The 26341-nt window shown below is 54.2% G+C and overlaps 1 protein-coding gene across 1 annotated transcript in view; it reads left to right on the forward strand.

Annotated features, from left to right (window-relative positions):
- RGS9 (regulator of G protein signaling 9) overlaps positions 1-25948 on the forward strand; it is a 64777-nt gene extending 38829 nt beyond the window's left edge. The window contains exons 11-19 of the mRNA XM_059048546.2: positions 591-652; positions 2497-2610; positions 5843-5958; positions 9367-9454; positions 9940-10078; positions 11688-11773; positions 14004-14121; positions 23631-24055; positions 25404-25948. Of these exons, the coding sequence (XP_058904529.2) occupies positions 591-652; positions 2497-2610; positions 5843-5958; positions 9367-9454; positions 9940-10078; positions 11688-11773; positions 14004-14121; positions 23631-24055; positions 25404-25554 (1299 nt within the window). The 3' untranslated portion in view covers positions 25555-25948. The remainder of the gene's footprint in view (positions 1-590; positions 653-2496; positions 2611-5842; positions 5959-9366; positions 9455-9939; positions 10079-11687; positions 11774-14003; positions 14122-23630; positions 24056-25403) is intronic.
- The last annotated feature ends 393 nt before the right edge of the window (positions 25949-26341 follow it).

Below are 26341 nucleotides of genomic sequence, written 5' to 3' on the forward strand. Positions count from 1 at the left end.
CGGCGCGGAATGCCAAAGCATCTCATGTAAGGTCTGGCTGGGGCGGAGGCCGAGGCTCAGGGTGTGAAATGCCCTCCGGAGGCACAGATCTGAGGGGCACGGAGCAGACGCGTCCACCCTGGTTCTGCTGCTACAGTTACAGGGCTGCTCAGCATCTGTCCGGGCTGACCAGCCACCGGTGCTGGCAAATCTTGTCTCGGGGGCACAGGACAGAGAGCCCTGGGAAGTGTTGGCCGTGAGGTTAGTTAGATCTGCTTCTGTGAGTCAGAGGCGTTTGGGGGGAAAGCTAAGCTTCTGTGTCTGTCCCATGTCTCACTTTAACGCACCTCAGAACTTTTTTCTTCCCTGGTTGGTGCCTTTTCTGAAACTAACACGCGGCGAGATGAGTGAAGGAGGCTCCTTATTTGGAGCTGGGGGCCACCCATCTGCTGCAGACCTGAGCCCTGCTGGTCCTGGGGTGGCCGGCTTGAAGGGACGGAATGGGCTGCTTTGACGGGGACACGGCTTCTTGTTTGGAGCCATATGTATGTGTCGGCATTGGCGACACCCCGCTGGGGCAGTTGGACATCTAACGACTGTGTCTCTTCCAGATCATGTACTACCGACAGGCCTTACTGAGGTCCACGGTGAAGTCTTCTGTGTCCCTTGGCGGGTAGGTCCCTGCTTCGTTGGTCTTGGTGAGGTGTGCACAATCGTTAGGCAGGAGGAGAACTGCTTCAAGGCGAACTTGACAAGTCATAGGTTGACCTAAGAGCCTGAAGGACTCAGAGGGACAAAAGCAGAGTCTCCTGGGGGTTTAGCTCCTGGTTCTTCGCTCGGTGCTAGTCACCAGGTCTCGGGCTAAAGGCAAAATCAGGGTTGGGTGAGGCCCTAGACAAGCCTGTCTGTGTGGATGGGAACGCGGGAAGAGTCAGAAGCTCACCGGCTGGATTCTGTGTTCGATGTACTGATAAGTATCCGTTGTTAATGTTTGATTGCAAATCCCACTGGGAGAGACTGGAAATTTATGTTTGATTCTTGAACGTTCAGGCTACTTTGATCCAGTCTCCCAGAGGGCATTATTTGGGAGACATGAAAAGCTTTAGGGCCCCCCAAATGTAAGCAATTACCCTTTCAAAACGTGGAATTCCTTGGAGGCTCACCTTTCTAGCTCTGCGATTTTTCTGCACGCTTGAAAATGGACTTGGCTGATTTCTGGGGACACACACAACATGACTAGTCACTTATTTGGACCCCTGGTACCGACCGGGGTGGGAGATACTGTGTTTTGTCCCGTGCCTTTCTTCCAATGCGGTGAGGGTTAGGCTCCTGTAAAAATCTCCAAATATCTTTTGACATCCTCCCAAACCCCTGGTTTGCAAAACTACCACCTGCCCGAAAAGACATGCCCTGGCCTCAGCCACCTTTTGCAGTGGCTTCTGTCTGTGGCTGCTGAGTCACTGGTGGGTCTGCGCCCGGGTACTCAGTGGGCGCTTACTCTGGGTTATAAACGATGCTCATTGTTCTGTGATAAAGTCAGGCCCAGTTACTCTGATGTTCCAGAAGCCCAGTTTCATGAAACCAAATAGAAAGTCCATTAGGAGGTTCAAAGGCTACACTGGATACTTCGTAGGCCCGCTTTCCAATTTTTATTTGTCTCAGAGCCTCATTACCGTAATTTTGACATCATTATAGTGTTTGGACCTGTGGATGCATTTTTTTTTCCCCTTCCCTTCAGCTGCTCCACTGTAAAGGTCTGATAAGAATAAGAAGGTGGTGGGGGAAATGGAGCCCCGGGGCTTGAGTTCTGCGCAGAACTGTAAACCGAGAGCTCTGGTGTACCTCTCGGGCATGGCCCTGCTCTATCAGACTCTCATGGCTGTGGGCAGACTTTGTGGCAGGTGCCTTGCGTGTACACTACGGTGGCAGTCCCCGCCTCTAGGGTGAAGGCATGCCAGGTTTTTTCCAAAGTGCCAGATACCGGGACACGTGTTGACTCCAAAGGTCTAACCCGACTAGGAGGAATTAGCTCTTGCCTGCATTTGTCTCAACGAGACCACCGTTTTGAATACTGGGTCTGAGTTCTCAAATGCAGGCATCATTTGACCAAGGGTGGACCCCAGGGTGGCAACAGAATCTCACCGAGTCCGTGGTGACCTTGTGCTTCCAAGGTGGTGCCAAGACACCTGTTTGAACGCGTGCAAACAGAGTCAGCTTTGCATTTTGAAAACTCATGATCAAATGAAAAGAGGCTGTATTTTAATGAAATACGTAGAGAGAAGCCACCAGGAACTGGTTTGGGAGACGACGTTTCATTTCACAACTAGAACAGGACAGATCTTGTTTAACTCCTGCCGATCCCCGGGGGCTGTTAGAGCGTTTTCCTAAGAAGACAGTGAAAAGAATGTAACTAAATCCATCAAGTTGAAGGAGGGCAGGCTGGTCGATCAACCCGAGTGTTGGTTTGGTCTCTGGGGTGTTGAACTTGCAGGAAATCGCTTCCCGTTTGCTTTTCAGGATCGTCAAGTACAGTGAGCAGTTTTCGTCCAACGACGCCATCATGTCGGGCTGCCTTCCTAGCAATCCTTGGGTAACGGATGACACCCAGTTCTGGGACTTAAATGCCAAACTGTATGTATTCGAGATATCGGGGTCCTTTTATTTTTATTTATTTATTTAGTTTTTTAAACATCTTTATTGGAGTATAACTGTTTTACAATAGTGTGTTAGTTTTTCCTTTACAACAAAGTGAATCAGTTATACATATACATATGTTCCCATATCTCTTCTCGGGGTCCTTTTAAAAGTAACTTTTTGAGTTAGAGTTCACACACCCTATAATTCACCGATTTAAAGTGTACAATTCAACGGTTTTTACTGTATTCATAGAACTGTGCAGCCATCACCACGATTTGAAAATATTTACATCACCCAGATAAGAAACCCCCTACCCTTCAGCTATTACCCTCCAAATCCCCTCCCCCCAAACCCTCCAGGCCTAGGCAACCGCCAAACCTTCCGTCTCTACACGTTTGCCTATTCTGGACGTTCATGTCAATGGAATCATACAATATGTGGTCTTTTGTGATTAGCTTTTCTCACTTAGCATCACGCCTTCAGGGTTTACCCGTGCTGAAGCAGGTATTCATACTCCATCCTCATTCATGGCTGAAAAGTATTAATTTATATGCATGTACCACATTTTGTTTATCCATTCATCAGTTGATGGACATTGGCACAGCTGTATGATTCCGTTGATATGAATGTCTCTGCCATTTAGCGTTTGTGAAGAATGCTGCTATGAACATGCGTGTGCTAGTTTTTATGTGGACATATGTTTTTCATTTCTCCGGAGTAGGTACCTAGGAATGGAACTGCTGGGTCAAGTGGTAACTCTGCTTTAACAATACATAGATCGTTTTTGAAAAGAAAACAATCATCTTTATGGCTTTGCATTTCGGACTTCTGATTAGAGTAAAAATAAGTTCCTGGAAGGCAGAGCCCTAAACCTGCCTTGGGGAATTACACCACTCACTCCTTTGCTGTTTACGAAATTTGAACGGTTGTTGCTGCTACCTGTGCCTGCATAAATCTGTCGTCTGGAAGAGGGGGCAAAGGCCAAAATGCAGAAGGGAAAAAGCCCAAGCTAACACAGGGAGGAAGAAGAGAAGGGCGACTCAGAGGGAAAGGTGGAGGAGGAGGAGAGGGGAGAAGGGGCTGGAATGAGCGTGTGAGGTGGGCGGGGAGATTGGAAAATCAGAGAGCGTCAGGTACGTGCCACAGCTGGGTCAGCGCCAGGGCCATCACCACCTAAGGCATGAGGGACACCCAGGGGGCACAGATCCGGCCAGGTGAGCAGGCGTAGCTGCGGAGGCCTTTCACCCCCTCCGTGTAGCCTGCTATGGGCAGCGGACGGGTGAAGGGGGGGGCGCTCATCTGGGGTCGGGGGTCAACCACAGAGCCCAAGACTCTAGAACCATCCTCTGGGGAGTCTTCCAGGGCCTCTAGTTATTAGGACGGTTTTCTGGAGCTTGTGTCTGTCTCGCAGTTATCAGAGGGAGAGGCAGCCTGAACCTCCCTGTGCACAGGGTATGCAGACGTCGGCTCTTGTGGGGAGAAGGCAGGGCCACGTGGCCAGGACAGAGACTGTCCTGAGGGTTTGGGAAGGAGGCGTGGATGCTGCCGGATGCTACGTGAAATGGAGAGTAGAGTACGGAAGCTTGAGGTAGAGATTTATTGGTGAAGGAAAGAGGTGATGCTTATGTAGGAGCCCTTGATCAGAGGGTACTGGGTGGATGCCAGATGAACCCCACCCCCCCACAATGGGAGGCCTTCTTCTTAATGGTTTAGATTTTAGAACGGTATTAACATCACCTGGGAAGCTTAAAAAAAAAAAAACAAAAACGGACTCCCCTGGTGGTCCAGTGGTAAAGCCTCCGCGCTTCCAATGCTGGGGACGCGGGTTCAAACCTTGGTCTGGGAACTAAGATCCCACATGCCGCGCAGTGCGGCCAAACAAACAAAACAAAGCAGACGAAAACCCAGTACCCAGCCCTTATCTGCAAAGCCTCTTGATAATTGGTCTGGCTTACCTCCTGAGCCCCATCAGCCCCCTGATTTCAGCGAGCAGCGGGGCTTCACAAGACTGGCTCGGAGCATCCGCTGCCAGGCTTGGCCTCGGGCGAGCCGCATCGGCACCCTCCACAACTCACGGGAGATGCAAGTTCCTGGGCCGCACCCGAGGCTGAGCCAGGAAGCTGGGGGATGGCACCCAGCAGTCCGTGTTTTAGTGCGTCTCCCAGGGGATTCTGCTGTCCGCTGGAGTTGGCGCACCTGTTTGACGCGGGGCCCTGCTTCTCACTGTGTGGGCCCGGGCAAGGGTTTACCCTCTCTGAGCCTCCGTCGTCTTGGAAATGCAGTCGGGACGACGCTCTCCAGCGGGCCGTGTTCCCTCTGGGACCCAGCGATGGGTGTGTGTAAAGCACAGTGCGTCACACATGGTGACTCCGTAAGCGGTAGCTGTTATTCCGGGATGCTTATGTTTCCACACTGATGTTAGGGAAGTGTCAGCTCGCCTGACCGACTTGAGATCCCACAGACATCACTTGTACCCAGTCACGGTTTCAGCTGTTGCATCAGTGGGCACCGTGGTGTCTTGGGACTTGGGAACCTCTGTTTCCCAGGGGCTTGTTGGGTTACGGAGAATTCCATAAGGAATAGGAGAAAAGCCAACAGTTTTCCTGATTTTCTAGACCGTGAGGCCCATCCCATGCTAGCTGGGCTCGCGTGTCCTTCCTGAGATCAACGCATGTTCGGAACGAGCCGGGGTGGAGTGGGCCTGGCTTCGTAGGGGAGGCTCTGGGAGAGGGCGCACGGCCGCAGGGCCTGTGGGGTGTCTGCCTGCGGGCACGGGGCCTGAAGCGGGGCGGGAAGGGTCACCAGATGTTCCCGTGGGGAAGGGGCGTCGAGGGGGTGGCAGTGGCCGCAGCACCCATCACCGGGGCCGTTCTGGGGTTCTCTCTGGTCTGGTGTGGCAGGCTGGCCCCCTGGTCTCCACGGGCCTTGGGGGAGGCGTGCATGTCCCTCTGCCTTGAAGGGTTAGCGTGAGGCTCCCTGCCGGGGGCATGCTTCCCCCCGCTGGGGAGGCCAGATCCTGAGACGAGGCCCAGGGGACGTGCCTGAGGCTGCATTTTCCAAGCAAGGGGTCACTCGGCTTGTCTGTGCGGGTATATGGGGGAGGGGAGGGTGGGTCGTGCCCTGGGCCGGGGGACTCGCGGAGGTTACAGCAGGGGCCGAAGCCCCCTCGCCGCCCCCTGGCACAGCCCGGAGTGTCTGGAACACTTACAGATCGTGGTCCTTGCAGGGTGGAAATCCCAACAAAGATGCGGGTGGAGCGATGGGCCTTCAACTTCAGCGAGCTGATCCGAGACCCCAAGGGTCGGCAGAGCTTCCAGTACTTCCTCAAGAAAGAATTCAGTGGTGGGTCTCTGAGTTTTTAAAGTAAAATATTTGCTTTTAGAAATATTCCTGAATGTCTAGCCGGGGGCTCCGGGGATGCTCAGCAGGTGTTTGCAGAGCTCTGCTTGGGCCGCGGCTCTCATCCTGGACCCGGCCGCTCCATTGGCTCCCGGGGGCCCCGCCGTCGGGGGCATTGCTTTGCTCACAGAATCCACGTGCACGTGACTCAGGTTTCCAAGGCTCCATCTCCTCTGGCTGCCCTCACTGGCTCACCCGGACCCCTGGGTCTCCCACCCCCGAGCTCCCAGGTCTGCTGCCGCCACGTGCCTGGTTTTCTTCCGCTGGGGGCTCCCCGGCCGTGGCCGCCTATTCAGTTCACCTGGATCCCATCCCCAGAGGTTCCTTTTTAATTGGTTTGGGACGGAATCTCTGAAGTCTTGAAAAGCCCCCTGGTGATTCTGACATGCGGCCATGGTCAAGAGCCACTGTCTCAGCTCCTGGTCTGCTTCCTTGGAGGATTTGAGTGGAATGGATGGGGCCACATTTTGTACCCCAGCTCCGGATGGCTTATCATGGGAGGTCCCTGCAGCCTCGTAAATACACTGCAGTGGAGGACGCCTGGGAAAAGCAAAGGCCAGGTCAGGACCAACTTTCCTAGGCGGAGCCTTCCATGGGCTTCACCACCTTCCCTGAAAGATTTACTTTTATGGGGTTCCTTTATTTCTCTCCAAGTCCCCAGTCGTGGGGAGCATCACAGCTGAGCCTTGACACAGCCTGGCTCCCCAAGACCCACTGGCCTGTGAGGTTTGCACCTGAAAGTATCCCACGGGACTTGCCATGAGCCTGACTGCCCGATGCACACATTACATGCTAAGATGGATTCTTGAAAATCGCTTTTTTTCTGATTAAGCCTAATTGCCGTGAGGTAATAAAACCCAGAACAGTTGGATGGGAAAGGAAGCTGCTTTTAGAACAGGCCGGAAGCAACTGATGAATAAGTGGATCCGGCGCCATCTAGTGGTCGGCTAACAAACTACATCCTGAGCTTATCCCACCCCCGCGTTACTTAGTGTTGGTAAGAATCCATCCCCAGGATTTCCCTGCGTTATTAAAAGAGCGCTATTGGTGATCTTGGGATGAGATTCCCGAGGCTTCCGGTACGCACAGAACAGGTAAATAGTCAGTTCATTTAATTAAAATTTAAAAAAATTGAGATATGCTTCACATGCTATAAATTCACAGACCGTGTCATTCGCACGCCCTTTTAAAGTGTGCCGTTCAGTGCTGTGCAGTAGAGTCACGGAGTTGCACAACGATCACCACGATACAATTCTAGAACCTTTTCACCACCTCAAAAAGAAACCCCTGACCCATAGAAGTCACTCCCTATTTCTCTGTCTTCCTCTGCTCCCAACTCCCGGGCCCACACCCCCAGCCCTAGGCAACCACTAATTTACTTTCTATTTTCATGGATTTGCCTATTCTGGACATTTCCTGTAAATGGAATCGTACCACATGTGGCTTTCTGTCCTCTTTCACTTAGCATGGTATTTTCTAAGTCCATCCACGTTGGAGCATGTAACGGTGCTTCATCCCTTTTCATGACCAAATAATATTCCATTCTGTGAAGATACCACATTTTGTTTATCTGCTTCTCAGGTGGTGGACATTTGGGTTGTTTCAACTTTTTGGCCATTATGGGTAGTACTGCTATGAACGTTCACATACACATTTTTCTGTGCTCATTTAATTTTCTTTTTTTACCCTGGTAAAATATTCATAATGTAAGATTTACGATTTTAACCATTCTAAGTGTAGAGTCCAGTGAAATTAACATCATTGTGCAACTGTCACCACCATCGGTCTCCGGAACTTTTTTATCCTCCGAAACCGAAACTCTATCCCCAGGAAACACTAACTCCCCACTCCCCGCCGGCTTCTGGGAACCATTCTACTTTCTGTTTCTGTGAACTCGGCAACTCTAGCGACCACATATAAATGGAATCGTACCGTATTTGTCCTTCTGTGTCTGGCTTGTTTCACTCTGCCTGCTCTCTTCAAGGTTCATCCACGTTGTAGCTATGTCAGAATTTCCTTCCTTTTTAAGGCTGAATAATACTCATTGTATGTATGCATCACATTTTGTTTATCCATTCATCTGCTGGTGAACGTGTGGGTTGTTTCCGCCTTTTGAGTGAATAAGTGCTCATTTAATTTTACCCTTAAGCAATTAACTGTCTTGCCGTGGGCAAGGTGGTCTACAGGGCACTTGCTGTTAGACCAATGGCTGTCACTTAAGAGCACTGCTGGCCTGTTTACTGGTGATCTCGGTCCCAAGAACACCCTGAATTTTATGCTGAACAGGAAGGATCTCTGTAGAGTTATGGGACGGAGGTCAACTAGCTTAGGATCGTGCAAACTTTTCCAGTCTAAAATACCTGGGAGCCTTCCAAAGAATACTGGGAATGGAGAGGAGGGGATGGTCTGGTCCATTTCCGTCCACCGTGGCACTCCGTGATACACCTCCCCCCCCCCCCCCGCCCCACATGCGCACACAGGCACACGCACACACGCGAATACCCAGACACATGTACACACACACACACACACATGCACACGTAAGCTCTTGCTCTCCCACTGGAGTGACCCCCTTTATTTTCTCAGGTGAAAACTGGCCACCTGGGATGGGGCGCCGAGGTGTCGGCTCTACTGGGGGCTGGGACAACCGATGAGAGAAGTTGGAAGGAAACGGGGTGGGGCAGCAGCTGGCTCTCCTCCTGGCCCAGAGGCGCAGACTCTCTGGCTCGGGGGACCAGGCCTTCCTGAGAGCCAGCCCGTCAGCATCGCTGCTTCGGCAGCGTCTCCGTGAGGGTCTTTGGCTGGAATACGCCCCGCGAGGAGCCCTAAGAGACGGGCTCTCTGTGCACAAAGGAGGTGGGAGTCACGTGCGTCACCGGCCAGGAGCAAAGTCACCAGGACCCTCCGCGGAGAAAACCTACAGAGCAGCGGCGCACGCGTCCTCAGCCTAATCACACGTCACCTGTCCAAGCAAAGGTGTGCGACATCCTGGATGAAGAGGAACGAGACCGCCTGGGGAGGGGGGGTTCATCGGAGCTCTGACTTGTGTGCCCGGGGGGAAAGCGCAGGTTCCCGGCAGACACGTAGGGCTGCACGCAGGGCACGTGGCCCCCTGGTTCACTGCCGGAGCACGTGGGTGCGCTCACTGGGGATAACCAGCCTCTCCGGGCCCTGGACGGAGGACGGGCTCCTTCTCCCCAGGAGCCGGTGCGCTCGCCCCCGACGGGCTCGCTGCCCCAGGATGGGATGTAGCCCAGCTGACCCGTTTCTTTTTTTTCCTCCCTTCCCCTCCCATCTGGACTCTTGTCCGGCTGTCGCCGTGGACCGTCCCGCCCCACCCCTCCCGCGCAGGGGAGAATCTGGGATTCTGGGAAGCCTGTGAAGATCTGAAGTACGGAGATCAGTCCAAGGTCAAGGAGAAAGCGGAGCAGATTTACAAGTGAGGATGAGCCGGATTGGTGGGGAGGCCTCCCCCCGGCACCCCAGCCGCCCTCCCCGCCCCCCCCCCCCGGTTACACTTGAGGTCAGAGACTGGATGGAGGCCCCCCACTCCTCGCGTCGCCCTCAGTCACCTCACCTCGCGCTGTGGGCACCCCACCCCTGCCCCGCGAGGCTGGAGGTCCTGGGAGAAAGCTGCGGGAGGGTCACCCCACCCACTTTTTGCTCTCTCGATGCCAGAGGTTGGGAATTCCAAAGTCAAGCACAAGCTCACGTTCCCGATGCTGGCAGGGCTGTTTCCTTGCTTCCAGGAAACGTTGCTTGACGGCCTGTTCAAATGCTTTAGTGTCTCCTACGAAAAGGACCACTTTCACCCGGGGAGGACCCAAGCCACGTCTGTCAACCCCTCGCTCGCAAGCAGCTGTGCACTTTTCGTTCACTGGCCTGGTCTGGCTACTGTTGCTGACACCTTCCTCCCCGTCTCAGGCTGTTCCTGGCCCCAGGGGCGAGGCGGTGGGTAAACATAGACGGCAAAACCATGGGCGTCACAGTGAGGGGGCTGAAGCATCCGCACCGCTACGTGCTGGACGCCGCGCAGACCCACATCTACATGCTCATGAAGAAGGTAGGCGCGGCCGCCGTGAGGGTGCACGGAGGCCTGGGAGCGCTGCCCTCCCCAGGCACCGGGAAGGCGCTTTAGATGCGGGGAAAAGGGAGAGAATGCATGGTTACTGCTTTGCTGGTGTTATAGATGCAGAGCTGTCAACTCTCTCTTCCTCCTGCTGGGCCGGCCCCTCCTTGTGCCCCTGAGCCTTCTGGCCAGGGAGGACTGCCTGCAGAGGCTCTGTGCCCTTTTTTTTTTTTTTTTTAAATCTATTTATTTTTATTTATTTATCATTTTTGGCTTCGTTGCTGCGCGCGGGCTTTCTCTAGTTGCGGCGAGCGGGGGCTGCTCTTCGTTGCGGTGCGCTGGCTTCTCATTGCGGTGGCTTCTCTTGTTGCGGTGCGCGGGCTCTAGGCGCGCGGGCTTCAGTAGTTGCGGCTCGCGGGCTCTGGAGCGCAGGCTCAGTAGTTGTGGCGCACAGGCTCAGTTGCTCCGCGGCGTGTGGGATCTTCCCGGTCCAGGGCTCGAACCCGTGTCCCCTGCATCGGCAGGGGGATTCTTAACCACCGCGCCACCAGGGAAGCCCCTGCGTGCTTTCTTACGGCTCCTCACTCTGCAGCCGTCGTATAGACGGTCATGACATAGCAGCTGCACCAATTTACATTCCGCCCGCCGTGCAGGAGGCTTCCCTTTTCTCCACACCCTCTCCAGCATGTGTTATCCGTAGACTTTTTGATGACGGCCATTCTGACCGGTGTGAGGGGACACCTCACGGTAATCCTGATGTGCACTCTCCGGTGATTAGCGACGTGGAGCATCCTTTCACGGGCCTGTCGCCCAGCTGCATGTCTTCTTTGGAGAGATGTCTGTTTAGGTCTTCCGCCCAGAGTTCTGATGACTTTGACTGCTACTACTTAGGCTTGAGAATGGTAGCATCTCAATAATTTTTAAAAAATTCTCAGTTGGTTGTTGAGAAATTCTCCTAGATGTTTCTGTGGGCTTTGTTCCACGTGTGTCACTAGAGCTTGCGGTCGGCTTGCGGGGAGCAAGTGTTCAGGAGGCGACTTCCCTGAACCGGCCGAGCGTCCCGGCGAATAGCCACACAAGAGGAATCTGAGCCTGGGCCTTTTTTTGGTTGGGCGGGTTTGGCATCCTCTTGCCTTTCTACTGGAAGTCAGGGGACAAGGGGTTGCGGGTGGGCTTCGAAGTGGAGGTACTGGGTGGGCAAGGTTGGAGGGAAGGGTCTGCTGTTCAGGCGTACTTCGCTGAAGAGCCCGCGAGATTCTTTGGGGGCGGCTATGGACCGGGGTTCTCTAGCGCGAAGGGCAGCAGCATCTGGCCAAGACTCAGCATGTCCCACACGCCGGGTCTCTGATTCAGCAGGACTGGCGTGGGCCTGCGCACGTGCATTTCTAGCAAGTGGCCAGGTGAAAAGGATGCTGCCGGCGTGGGGAACCACACTTGAGCACCGTGGCTTTAGACACACATCTGAATGCCTTGCACACAAGGATACAAATCCTCTTAGCTTTGCAATCTCACTGCCGAGGGAAGGCTGGGGAAACGGCAAGTGTATTCGTTTGATGTGACACTTTCCCTCTCGTAATAACTGTTTTTCTCTTGTTCCTGCTAGGACTCTTATGCCCGCTACTTAAAATCCCCGGTCTATAAGGAAATGCTGGCCAGAGCAGTTGAACCTCAGGAAACCACCAAGAGAAGGCAAGTGGAATGGGTTGCAATCGCTCATTGCCTGCTGCTTTGTTTACAGGAAAAGGAGGGCCTCTTTCAGCCAAATGGCTATTATCAGGATATTTGCTGGATGAAAATCTTGGGGACTGGGAAGTATTTCTTAGGGTCTGACTGCCTTCTGGTCTCCTCCATGCTCTCAAATCATGCTGGCAAGATGTACGTAGTAATTACTGCCAGTAAGTTTTGTTTCCCTAACACTGGTTTCAAAGAGTTTTGATTATGAGCTGGGATAATGACCTTTATTACAAATGGAAGCATCTCACTGGCTTTTTCATTGCTATACTTCTCCACCTCCAAACTGATGTGTAGGAATTGATTTAGCTACATCCTGGTAATGTCCCTTGTAATGGCCTAAGACCGTGGAGAGAAGAGCAGATTTGCACCCCAAGAAAAATATAGACTCTTAGGGAAAATGTACAGGGAAACTCTCAGTATTCTTGCTGACCCTGGGGGACTGCCTTCTTTATTCATTCTCACCTTCCTCATTGGAGATGTGGAGCGTCCCATCTGGCAGAGCCCTTGGGCAAAGGATGAAATGTTCTGAGCGGCAGTTTGAACTCCTTTTTTGGGGGAAAAAGAAAACTCTACGGGGACTGACGATTCAAAAGAGTAGCCAAACGGCAGCTTGAACAAAGACGCCGGACTTTGGTGGAGGTTTTCCCAGCGCCAGCGCATGTCCTGTCCCCCCCCCCCCCCGGCTCCCCCTTAGTAGATGTTTCCCCCACCCCACCCCGTTTGCCAGCTCAGCCCACGCTGGGCTCTTTTTCCAGAGTCTCCAGTCAATTCAAAAGAGGGGTGGTTGGACCAGAGCCTTTGTCAAAGGAGCTTAAAAAAAGCCCCAACTTGGTTTCATTCTTGAGGATAATGGCCCTGTTATGAAAAGGAGAGAAAGGAGGTCTTTGTGGTGCTATTCTCCTAGGTTCACGGGGTAAGGGAGGGAGTTCAGTGTCCCTGGGGACTTGAAAGCTTTTCTTTAAGCCACAAGAAAGGGCCATAATAGCTCCAGAAGTTCTGCCAGAAAGTAGTGGGGAAGGGAGGAGAGCTTCGTACGTCTCTCTCCAGATGTTTTTTAAGTTGGCACAGACCTGAGAAATCAGCTGAGATCTTTTGTGGGGCATCCGGCTGCTTGGCTGGGGTGGCACTAGACCACAGGTGCAGGGCTCGGCTGTGAGGTCGGGTACCGCGGTCCGGTGATGCTGTCACCGTTACCGGGAGTGAGAACCGCCCCCCCCCCCCCCCCCCCGTGTGGGACGTGGGAAGCCGGCCTGGAACTATGTGGGGATGGCAGGGCGGGTATGAGTTTGTCCCGTGACACTCAGGCGTGAGACAGCGCACAAAACTTAATTTTTCCAGAACAAGTTAACTGGAGCTCCAGGCAGGCAGGGCTGGTGGGAGCCCCGACTTACGGGTAGGGGAGCCCTCTTCCTCCCCAGGGGGGATGCTAGTTCCAGGGGCTTACGTGGTCCTGAAATTTGGGGAGGTCCTGGGTTTTAAGTCTCCCGTTGCGGCCGAAATGCTTATTTTCCAAGCCTGCGCTCCATCGCCGGCCTCACTCAGATACCTGGAGCGTTGTCGTGGCTCGCGAGGTCGTGGCGGAGAGTTGGGGTCGGGGACCCACGGCTGGCTTCCGTGGGCGGGGCTGACGGCTCGCGCATGTGCACAGTGCCTCGGAGGGCGGGTCCGCCGGGCCTGGTGGGGGCGCGCAGCACACGCCTGCTCGTCAGCCCTCCCCGTGCTCTGCCCGGGCAGCCTCGCTCGTCCATGGCCCCGCTCTTTCCTTCCTTTCCAGAGCCTTGGCTTTTGAAAACAAGCGTTCCAATGCTCCCTGGAGGCAAGAACTCCTGGGTTTCCCGTATGCGGACCCTCCTCATCCGCTTCTTTCTGGAAGGGCCTCCAGGAAGATAGGATGCCTCGTTGATTTCTAAACCTCATGACAGGTGGTCTGTACCTGGCACCATCTGAGTCCTCCTGGCCGCCGCCAAGCCTACGATCTGATGGCAGCCGGGCCTCAGTCTGGTCCCATCCTCCCAGCGGGGAGAAAAGAGCCACGGCTGGATGTGCCCCCGAGGGCCCCCTCTGAGGTTCGCCGCGGGGAGAAGGGGCCGGTCCGGAGTCCGGCCTCACCTCCCGCCGGCTGTGCCAGGGTCGCTTCCGGGAGCGCGTGGCCCTCCACCCACCGCCGTCCTCTCCCCCCTTTCAGCTCGAGCATCCGGTTCATGCGGCGTCCCCTGCGCTCCAGCCCAAGCCCCGTCGTCCTCAGGCAGCTGGAAGAAGAAGCCAAGGCTCGGGAAGCGGCCAACACGGTGGACATCACCCAGGTCATGAGCAAGCTGGACCGCAGGAGCCAACTCAGAAGAGAGCCACCTCCCCAATAAACCCACAGTTACTAATTTATTCCTGGGGCTGGGGGAGGGTCTAGAGGGTTCTGCTCCCCGTTCACGGGGCGGTGGGCCAGCCGGTTCACCCCCGATTCCTCGGAGCCCTGTCTTGGGCTTCCTCCTACCCCTCCAGATCGCCAAGGGGCCGGGCGGGCACGGGGGGGCGGGGGGCGGGGGGGCTGCACCTGGCTCGGTGGCCCTGACATCGCCTGTCTTACCCTCCGGAGTCCTTGGGGGTGAGAACCAGAGAGAAAAGCTGCTTCGTGAAGCGCCCTTGGCGAGAAGGGCGTCGTTAACTAGCCAGGGCGTCGTACGTTCCGCTGTTTGTTTCCAGTAGCTTCATGAAGCTCCTCCTCCCGTCTCTCCAATTTAGACCCTGCCTCTAAAGCAGCCGGGGACGGCTGCCGGGCTCCCCTGTAGATGCCCTTTCCTGGGGCCCCTCTGTCACACCCGCCTGGAGAAGCTCTGCTGAGACATTTCTTTTGAGCTTGCTCTTAGTCCTAAGTTTTGAGGGTTGGAGGGCTCTCTCCTTCGCTTTCGCCTTCCCATCCCCCTTTTACATGATGTCAGGGGAATTAGTAGCTTGTAGGAATGAAGGACTTAGGCCAGAGGCCTCCAGAGAAGTCCCGGTAAAATGGAGCATCTTATTGGTTAAAGGACGAAGGTGCCGATGTCTTCATTCTTGGGAGGAGGGATGGTTAGAGGTCTGTGACATTTTCAAAATGAGTCAGGGTCAAAGGTAGTACTCTTTGGGATCTTATCTAGATGTGGGTGCTTCCCTCCTCCGTAGCTTTAGATTAAGGCAGCCTGTGGTCAGGGGTGGGGGTGGGGGTGGTCAGGACAGTTCCAGCTCTGACCTTGGAGGCCTAAAGGTAATTCTTGAAGTTGGGTTTGCTCCTGTACGCCTGTGTAAGAATGCAAAAGAGATAAAACAAGTGGATGAGCAAGGTACCAACCTTCTACATCAAGAAGACTCACTCAGCAAATTAACTGAGCACCTATTATGTGCCAGGCATTGGCGAATAACATAGACATGGTCCCTGCTCATGGAGCTTATAGTCCAGGACTGACAAAAAATAAGGAAGCCAAGTGTATCAGGTAGCTGCTGCTGTGTAACAAACAAGCACACAACTAGAGTGGTATAGAAGAATAAGTGTCCATGGCTTACGCATATAGGGTCATCTCTGTGGCTCTGTTGGTCTTGGTGGGGCTCATTCCCATGCCTGGTGAGGGTTGATCTGTGGCAGCCTAGGCTGGGATGAGTTGAAGGATTCTGCTCACATGTTTATTATCCTTCAACAGCCTGGCCTGGGCATGATCCTAGGAGGATGGCAAAATTGCAGGGGAGTCGGTGGAAGCACGTAAGATTCTTGAGATGATGGCCTGGAACTGGAGCCTCATCCTACTAACCAAAGCAAGTCACAAATCCAGCCTAGAATCCAGGGCTGGGGAAATCGATTCTACCTCTTCAGTGAGAGAAATTTCAAAGTCTCCTGGCAAAAGACAGGGAGATGTGGAGGGCTGAAGAATTGAGGCCATCCTTGCAATCGGCAACTCAAACAAAAATATGATAAAACCCATAGAATGTGCTTTAATGCATATGGTGCCGTCGTAGGGAGGATGAGGCATGTGTGGACTCAGGGGGTCTCTCTGAGGTGGTGGTGGATAAGCAGAGGATGAAAATGATTTGGCCACAGAAGGAGTGCAGGTGAGGCAGGAAGAACTTTTCAGGCAGAGGGAACCGTATGAGCAAAGGCCCAGAGGTGGGAAATGGCTCAGACTGAAAGGCCAGGTGAAAGGAGCCTGGTAGACAAAGGGGCAGTGGTACAAGATGAGGTTCAAGAGGTAGGCAGGGCAGGCCATCGAGGGCTTTCCAGGCCATTGTAAGAGGTTTGAGGCTCTCGGTTTCATGTTAGCAAAGGGGTTCTATTACTCTCCCCGTCTTCCCTAGTCATAGAGTAGTTTACACTCTGGAAGAGCAACTAGAGAGTTGCTTTGTTGTTCATCTCTCTTTTGAAGAATGTTGGAGCCCTCCAACTCAGGGGGAGCGCCTCAAGCAGAAATTTCAAGTGATGAACCATTGTAAACTGAGTGACATAAGGGAAGGGACCGTATCTCACTCACTATTTGGAATCTGATGCTTTAGATCTAGTGAATTCTGCATAAACGTATTACATGGATGGATGGATGGATGGATGGATGGATGGATGGGTGGATGGATGGGTGGATGGATGGATGGATGGGTGGAAAGAGCCCTGGGCTTGGAGAAGGCCTCTTAGGCTCTTGTCCTCATTCTGTCACTAGCCATGTGGTCTTGAGCAAGTCACTTCACCTCTCTGCTTCCTAATTTTTGAAGTGAGGGGTTGGGACCAGATCCATGTTTCTCAAACCAGACTCAGTGAATTCCAGGAGCATACCCAGCCTGGGGCATCAATTTTACTTGAAGATTTGCAATGGGAGGGAAGTTAGATAATTTTTTAAATTTCACATTAAAATAATCATGAATATATTATGAGTTCGACTGCAAGATGTACATGAATTTTTTAAGATAAAAGCTGAGACATCAAAGACATCTCATGCCTGGCTGTGGCAGATTCAGGCTTTTGCCCTCAGACTCCTGGGAGAGCACGGTTGCCCAGTTCTCCTGCTGTTTGGCCTACTTCTGTGGGGAAGTTTGAGAAGCATGGAACTGGAGGTACTTGCCCTCCGTCCTAGTTACCCCTGTATGAGCTGAGGTTACACACCTAGCAAAATGGTGGTAGGGTGGTGGGAGCGTTGAAACGCACCTTGAATTCTTCAGGACACAGAGTATGTGTTGTTCATCTTTGACTCAGCGATTCACCAGCCTACTCCTCGCTTGTGAGACATGTCTGCTTCATGTGCCTGTCATCCTCCTGCAGAGTACCCAGTGCTCTGTGTCAGACGCATAGTAGGTGTGGCGCACGCATTGATGGAAACCTTCTCGGTGTCAGACACCCAAGAATCCCCAGTCAAAGGAGAGGCACAGACATGTCAACAAAGTAGGTTATTGTTCCTTCTTGGACGGATGAGTGCTTCCACATTACCCTTCTGAAGGAAGGGAGATGACACATGGCTTCACTTCTGGATGCGTTCCACAAGTGTATTCTATATATTTTTAATTATTAAAGTATAGTTGGGGCTTCCCTGGTGGCGCAGCGGTTGAGAGTCCGCCTGCCGATGCAGGAGACACGGATTCGTGCCCCGGTCCGGGAAGATCCCACATGCCGCGGAGCAGCTGGGCCCGTGAGCCATGGCCGCTGAGCCTGCGCGTCCGGAGCCTGTGCTCCGCAACGGGAGAGGCCACAACAGTGAGAGGCCCGCGTATCGCAAAAAAAAAAAAAAAAAGTATAGTTGGTTTACAATATTATATTAGTTTCAGGTGTACAACATAGTGATCAATATTTTTATAGATTATACTCTATTTAAACTTATTATAAAACGTTGGCTATATTCCCTGTGCTGTACATTACATCCTGGTATCATTTATTTTGTACCTAGTAGTTTGTACCTCTTAATCTCCATCCACAAATGTATTTTAAACACCTGTTTTGTGTGAGAACCCATGGTGGGTGCTATGGCACAGATGCAAAGATGGACGAGGTGTTCTCTGCCCTCAAGGGGCTGACAAGGGTGCAGGGAGGCGATCTAGGCTGGGTGGTGTACAACACACTAGCGGAGCACAGAGATGGGGAGAATTGTCTGGCCTGGGGGGTCGAGGGGGATCCACCAGGAAATTCTCATCTTTGGTAGAAAGGAGCCCTACCCAGTTTTGAGGTTTTGGAAGTGTGTCTGCTTCTCGACTCCAGCCACTGGTATCTGCTCCTGCCAGCTTTGATGCACTAACAGTAGCCCCACAGGGTCCATTTGAATCTCAAATGGTGTAAAAATAGTATTTATTTGGACAATAGTATCGATACATTTAAAGTACTATGATATTCTCTATTCTGCCACGTACTTAGGCACCATCTTAATTCCATTAATGCCATATTGTAAACAGTTTGAGTTTCTCTACCCATGTGGTGTATATCTGATGCTAGAATATAACTATGCCATAAGGTACCAGGATTCATTTTCAGGCTTGGCTTTTAGAGAAAAGACTGCTTTTGTTGTGAGGGTTGAGTGGAAATACAAGGCTAGGGAGAAGAGTAGAGTGCTTAGGAAAATGCCTGGCATGTAAGTGCTCAGTAAATGCTAGCTGCTGTGATCGTCATCACAGCCATCATTATTATTACCATCACCACCATCATCACTACCGTCATCACCATCACCACCATCACCACCATCATCACCATCACCATCACCACCATCACCACCATCAGCACTACCATCATCACCATCAACACCATCATCATCACCAACATCACCACCATCATCACCATCATCACCACCATCACCACCATCACCATCACCACCATCACCACCATCACCACCACCATCACCATCACCACCATCACCACCACCATCACCATCATCATCACCACCATCACCACCATCATCACCATCATCACCACCATCACCACCATCACCATCACCACCATCACCACCATCACCACCACCATCACCATCACCACCATCACCACCACCATCACCATCATCACCATCACCACCATCACCATCACCACCATCACCACCATCACCATCACCATCACCACCATCACCACCATCACCACCACCATCACCATCACTACCATCATCACCATCACCACCATCACCACCATCACCATCACCACCATCACCACCATCACCACCACCATCACCATCACTACCATCATCACCATCACCACCATCACCACCATCACCACCATCACCATCACCACCATCACCACCATCACCATCATTATCATCAATATCGCCATCATCGCCATCACTGTCGTCATTGTTGTCATCAGTATCATCATCACCAACCCTAGTAGCTTCATGGTCTTAAAGTAAGCTTGTTCTTCCTTGCATTTGTCAGTGTTGCCCAATACAGTGGTTTGTTATTCTTTATTATTTAGGGCATTTCCTGAGGTGTATTTAAAGCCTTGTTGACCCGAACCATCTTACTTTCTCTTGTCTCTCAGAGTCTAGCTCTCCAGGGACCATTAGGATATATTTGAGGGGAAGAGAGTGGGGAATTGATGTGATGTCGTATGTCCGCAGTTCCGAGGAGAGGGCTGACCGGCAGCAGTGTAGTGACTGGTCAGTCCATGGGTCCCCAGTTTCATCTGTTCAAGATGGGAAGGTCTTGCGCTGGGCGGTGGCAGATGAGCTGACTGGTAGGAGAAATGGGGTGTTCGCCCATGTGGATTTTTTTCCACGGGGCCAACTGTGCGCATTTGCTTTTGGGGGCAGCAGGGAAAGGGCGAGAGAGAGGGGCTGGGAAGGGGGGACTGGTGCATGGCATGCGGCCCCCGGAAGGGGGCCCTCTCCGCCTGCCTGCTCCCAGGAAGTGGCCACAGGGTCTCCTGCAAATTCTCAGCCAGTTTCTGTACGGAAAGTGAGTTGCGTCTCTGCGTCATCTGCTTTGCCTTTCGTTCAAAGGCTGCGCTCGTGTTCTCGTGCCTCTGAACGCGCTCCCATGCCATGCTCCTTCTGCAGCAGAATAAAACAGCAGCGCAAAACAAGGCCAAGCACCCCTTCACTGTGTCTCTGTTGTGTCATTTCTTTGCCACGCGCTGCCTTGCACGCCGCTGCTTTGCTGCTTCACACCCGTGGTGGGTGTGGGAGGGGCCAGGGTCGTGGTGGGAGTGGGTAGAAAAAGACATCTTGCTCAGAATGTCCAGGGCGAGTTGGGCTGATGCCTGTTTGCCCAGAAGAAGGGACTCTCTCAGGCCAGGTAAGTGAAGCAGGACAGTAGCCACCTTCCTAACGTGTCCTGTCATTCATCCTGGAAAAAAGCAGGTGCTGGGGGGAGGAGTGGGGTGGAGAGGAAGGGCCAGAATTGGGCGGGGGGATGTGGCGGGGCTTGGCTGTCCTAAGTGGTATCGCCTTGGTCAAGCTGCATCATCTCCATGAGCCTCTGTTTTATCTGTAAAGTGAGGATTATGGCAGGAGTTGACCGCAAATTCTGAGTGAGTGGGATTTAAGGTAATGAACGGGGGGTGGGTGTGTCCTCGCTTAACTCCATGCCTCTCCATCTCTCTGAACAAAGCCTGGTTCCTAGTTTGGCGTTTTGGCCCAGGACCCCAAGGCCCGTCCAAAGCCCCCAGGCAATGGGCTGGCAGTGTGGATCAGTAGGAGAAGCAAAGCCTTTGGGGTTCCACGGACCCGGGGTCAGAGTCTCATTCGGTCACTGTATTAGTTACCGATCCCCGAGGGACAGATTAGCACCGACCAGCACCATCTACCGGCTCCTAGTTGGCCAGGTGAGGCCGGGCAGGACTCTCTGTTCAGGGTGCGCAGTCAAGGTGTCGCGAGGCTGCGCGTGTTCTCACCTGGAGGCTCTTCCACGTTGTTGGAAGGATTCCACATCTTGTCGTGGGACTGACGGCCCCATTTTAAAAAATTATTATTATTTATGAAATCACATTTTATTTATAGAGTCTCAAAATAGGCAATTGTTTTTTTAAAAACATCTTTATTGGAGTATCATTGCTTTACAATGGTGTGTTAGTTTCTGCTTTACAACAAAGTGAATCAGTTATACATATACATATGTTCCCATATCTCTTCCCTCTTGCGTCTCCCTCCCACCCTCCCTATCCCACCCCTCTAGGGGGTCACAAAGCACCGAGCTGAACTCCCTGTGCTATGCGGCTGCTTCCCACTAGCTATCTAATTTACGTTTGTTAGTGTATATATGTCCATGCCACTCTCTCACTTCGTCCCAGCTTACCCTTCCCCCTCCCTGTGTCCTCAAGTCCATGCTCTAGTTGGTCTGTGTCTTTATTCCCGTCTTACCCCTAGGTTCTTCGTGACCTTTTTAAAATTTTTCTTAGATTCCATATATATGTGTTAACATACGGTATTTGTTTTTCTCCTTCTGACTTACTTCACTCTGTATGACAGACTCCAGGTCCATCCACCTCACTACTAATAACTCAGTTTCATTTCTTTTTATGGCTGAGTAATATTCCACTGTATATATGTGCCACACGCAGGGCATAAACCCTGAGAAAACCATATTTCAGAAAGAGTCATGCACCAGAATGTTCACTGCAGCTCTATTTACAATAGCCAGGAGGGCCCCATTTTTTTGGCCAGCTGTCGGCTGAGGGCTGCTCTCAGCTTCCAGAAGCCGCCTGAGCTCATTGCTGCATGCTTCCCACACCCTCCATCTTCAAAGCCAACCATGGAGAACTCCTCCCTCGTTGATTTCCTAATCATGCTCCGAACCTCTCTGACTTCTGTCTCTCTGGCTTCTAGACTCGGATGTGAAGGGATCAGGTGATGAGATCAGGGTCGCCGGGATAGTCCCCTTTAAGAGTTGCCTATGCCGTATGCCATAGCCTGACCTTGGGGGTGACTGCCCCATGACATCCACAGCTCACACCCCCCCGAAGGGCAGGGGCAGGCATCTTGGTGCCACCTTAGAGTTCTATGTTCCCCAGTCACTGGTTTGTGGTGGGAGCACGGGGACGGTACTGAACCCCTCTGGTCCTCAGTATTCTGGTCTCTAAAATGGGGTGGTAATAGATGCGTTGAGCACCTGGCACATCGTAAGTGCTTCATAAAGTGCAGGGCCGTACACCTGGCAGTCATCTCGCAAACCCTTCATCAGGGCCTAGCCGTCCCTCTCGTTATTCCCCTTTGCAGACTGTGCCCTGTAGGAGACACAGGTGTCGGAAGCGCAGTGCACAGCTCCCCGAACTTACTGGGTCTTGCTTACGTGCAAAGCATCTCCTTCTCACAAGCAAAGTTTGTGAGACTTTGCTTTCCCTGAGTGCCCCCCGTGAGGTTCTCCCCCAGCGGGTCTGGGCTGGGCCTGGGATCTGCATTTGTAACGATTCTGACCTGCAGCCTGCACTGAGACGTCCGACTGGCGTCACACACGCAAACTACGGAGCCAGCGAGCCTGGTTTTGCAAAAATCTGCTCACCGTTCCCCGCGTTCCTGGGGCTTGGCTTCTGGAAGCCTTAGTTTTCTCATCTGTAAAATGGGCATAATAAGAGTTGACTGCCTCACCGAGCGGCTCCGGGAGATAAATGCAATAGTACACATAAAGTGCTCAGCCCAGAAACTCACATTTGCTCAATCGCCACTGCATGTTCACAATAACCACAATGATGACTAGTATAATAACCCAGTGGCCTCAGCTCTGGGCTTCGGCTCTGGTCTGTCGGCCTGTCTGAGCAGTGGAACAGCACCAGTGCCTCCGAGCTGCTGTTTCAGAACCGAGTGTTGCTTGAGCTTCAGGGAGCTTGTGGGAGAGAGTGGAGACCGCCCTCCCCCACGCCGGTGGCAGAGCCCCCTGTGGCCCCCTGGCCTTGCTTTTCCTCTCAGGGCTGCTCTGGGACGTGCCCTTCCCTCTTCAGGTCGGGACCAGCACACTCCTCAGAAGCCAGCAGACTCCAGCTCAGCGCCCAGAGCCGCCCTCCTTCGGCCCCAGGGCAGTGCCCAAGCCCCCGGGGGCAGGTGGCTGGCTCCCTCTAAGCCCGACGTCTGTGTGGCTGTGACAGTTTCAAAGAGGGTTTTTCTTCCCTGAAGGCAATTCTCTCTTGGAGGCAGTGTTGGTCCAGCTGTCCCGGGAGCCCTCTCCCCGCCAGGACCAACACAGCCCCCAGCTCCATCCGCACTGGGCTTTGAGGTGGCACGTGGCCAGGGCAGGGCTTCCGGGTGACGGGGGGGGGGGGACACGAAGCAGGCCGAGGAGAGGTGAGAGCAGAGAGCCTTCCTGCGGAGGATTCGGATTCTAGCTTCCGCCGTTAGCTCAGATGAAGCTCTCTCGGGCTCCTTCCCCGCAGCTGCCTGACTCCATGCTCCTGCCCCCCGGTCGGCCCCCGTGGTCCAGGGAGGCTGATCTGCGGACCTACTTCCCTTTCCCCTCCTACAGCCTCCTTGTCTGTGTTTCCAGGCTCTTCTCCTGCTGCGCCGCCCGCGGGGCAGGGCGTGGGAAAGCGTGGGCCCGGTCATCCTCAGGGGCGACCCGTGCACATGGGTCGGGGCTCGGGACACGACGGGTGGTCGTAGGCCTGGAAGGATCAGCGCGGGCCCCTCCTGTCACCTCCGCCGCTCTGTGAAAAGGGTGCTAGATGCCTCCAGACTTTGGGTGGCACCGACGATGGAGAAGGGAGGGCGTGATGGACCGAGGACGCACCCCGTGCCCCAGGCCTGGAGGGAGGGCCGTCTGTGCCCTGGGATGCACCCCCCCAGCTCTGGGGACGCGGCCAGGGCTTGGGCTCGGGCAGGCCCCTCGGCGGGAGGTCTGCGTGCGGCGCGCCCTCGGCTCAGGCGGCTGAGTCGACCAGGCACGGCGCTCACTCCGCGCTCTCCCTCCTTCTCCGCAGCCGGGCCGGCGCGCGGCCCCCAGCCCCCACCTGGCCGTGTACACCGGGACCCGCCCGGCCCGCTCGCCTTCCAGCCCCCGCTCCCCGCCCGGCCGCTTCGCCCGGCGGCCCAGCAGCACCGCCGGCCCCTCGCCCATCAGGGTGGCCTTGGAGGGCTCCCCGGCCGAGGGGCGGACGCCGGAGGCCGCCCGCGGGCGCTCGGATGCTGAGACCGGCGGGGCCTCCGCGGACCAGCCCCGGCCCCGGGCCCCGCCCAAGGCCCGCGTGGCCCTGCCCCTCGGCCGGTTCCTGAGACGAGGCTGTTTGGCCTCCCCGGTCTTCGCCAGACTCTCCGCCAGGTGCCCCCCTGTGCCCCACAGGAAGGTGCAGCCGCTGGGGGACGCGGGCCGGCAGCTGCCACGACCGAGGTCCCGGAGAGCAGCCGAGTAAGGATGGAGGTGTGTGTGTGCGTGTGTGTGTGTGTGTGTCTGTGTGTGTGTGTGTGTGTGTGTGTGTGTGATGGAGGGGTGTGTGTGTCTGCGTGTCTGTGTGCGCACTCACGGGCGCGCGTGGATGTCTGGTGAGGACCGATGGGCTGGGGGCTGGGGGCTGAGCTAGGGGGCAGTAGGGGGCTGGGCAAGGAGGATTCTGGGAGAAGAGACACCACCCACAGGCCCATTAAACCCCTCGGCCTCTGGGTAGTTTCCAGACACTCAGTGCTGCCCTCTCCTGTCTTTCTGAGGAAAAGGAGAAGAGTGTCTTTCTTTTCCATCTTCTTTTCCCCTACTTATACTCTTCCACCCATCCTGCTCCACCCCCAAAACGTTACTCTAATGAATCCGTCACATTTTTTAAAGGGCCGGAAAGGTCAATGGCAGCTGTGGGACCCACAGGTGGTGCTGGGGCCCGGGCACTCCCTTCCCTCCCCCACCCCTCCTGCACACACCTGCCCGGCGGCTCAGAGAGGCTGCAGGCCTGCCGATAGTGTCCAGTCTCTGCGCAGGGGTGGCCCCTCTAAACCCCATCGTGGGTGGCGCTGCTCCCACCTCTGAGAACCCCCTGCCCCGAAGCAGCTCTCTGGGTGCAGAACAGAGGCTCTGAGGGGCCCTTGATCACTCCCGGACCAGGGGCAGGAAGAAAAGTTACAGACAACGCAAAACAAAGAATCAGCCCCCATCTTTATTTGGTTTCGGGGGGGAGACAGCAGGTGGGGGGGCAACTTTGCACCAACCAACAGGCTCCTGCGTTGGGCCCTGCCAGGTCTTGTTGAAAGAAGGCGCCTGCTGAGGTCTCAGGTTGCCATGGATACCCAAGTATCTGGCTTCTGCTGTGCACTGTGCATCCGGGGATGGGGGAGGGGAGGAGTCAGGAGTCCTCCCCACTGGCTCTGCTGAGGGAATGTTCTAGCTTTGTGGCCACAGCCAGGCCACACATACAGGCTTTTGGGGCTTTTAAAACCTCTGTTCTCAGTGGCCACCACCTCATCAGAAGGCAGTTTCAAGGGGCTGAGGATTAAGTCCTGGCATGTTCTATAGGAACAACCTGAACTCATCAAAACCATTAAACTCAAGCCCCTTGAAAATGAAAGTAAAGCATTTTCTGAATTATCCTTCATTCATCAGGAAAATAGGAGCCTCCCTCCTTCCCCAATGAAAGGGATCCGCCGAGCCAATCCCTGTGCACACAGCTTTTGGCAAAGGCACCTGTGTCCGCGCTGCTTCGGGGATGTCAGGGTGAGCTGGGGATTTGGGGACCTCCTATCCCCACACACCTGCTTTCCTCTTGTGCCTGAAGCTTCTTCCAGATCAAAATGGATGTGCCTACGCGGAGCGGGACCTGCCTGCTGGACTCGGAGGACACGAGGACAGGAGAACGGAGTGAGCAGGCCATAGAAAAGGAGGTCATCTGCTCCTGGGAGAGCCTGGCCGAGGGCAAAGCTCGCTGAGCCCGGGGCCTCAGACTAGGCAGTCGCTCCTGCACACTCGGCCGGATGGGGCCGCGGGACACATGCTTGCTCTAAACCGAAGTGCATTAAGATCGCATTTGGGGACTGGAGAGGCAGGGTGGATGGATGATGGAGAAGGGTGCTCTGCCTGGGCTCCCCCTGGCCAACCCCTTCCCTCGACCCTGACCCTGGGTCAGAAGGAAGGCATGCGGACCAGAGGACTTGACTTGCTGCCTTAAAACCGATAAAAGGTTACCTTGTCAAAGTGGTTTTGGATTGGAATGTTACGTGTGTGTCTGGTTTTATTAGCTATTCATGAGATAATCTCAAGTCTTCTTTGCTTTTCTGGACAAAGGGAACTGAATCACTTCCAAGAACTCCCTCCCTGTCTAAACTGGTTTTTATGTGATGCTCTCATCAACACATCCCCCCGGGAGGAAGCCCCAGGCTGTGGCATCACACAGGAAGAGGGGGCTGGGGAAAGGCCTCCTTCTAGAGGGCCAGGTGTGCTCCGATCCGCCCAGAAGCAGAGGCCAGGCTGGGGTGAGGTAGGCAAGAGGATTGCTGGGGGAGACGCACCTGAGAAGGATGATGGGTGGAGGCTGGAGAACAGGGTGGGGGTTCTTGGACCACGGTACGTGCAGGGCTGACCTCTGGGGAGGCAGGGAGGTGGGCAGGGTCTCTCAGGTGGCAGAGCATTTCCAGGAAAGTTTCAGCCAGGCTGCCCGGCTGTCCTTGAGCCTGTGTCTTGTGAGAATGGTTCTGCCTTAGGACCCCCACCAAGCAA

This window comes from Kogia breviceps, chromosome 19 (assembly GCF_026419965.1).
Source record: "Kogia breviceps isolate mKogBre1 chromosome 19, mKogBre1 haplotype 1, whole genome shotgun sequence".
Classification (NCBI taxonomy): domain Eukaryota; kingdom Metazoa; phylum Chordata; class Mammalia; order Artiodactyla; family Physeteridae; genus Kogia; species Kogia breviceps.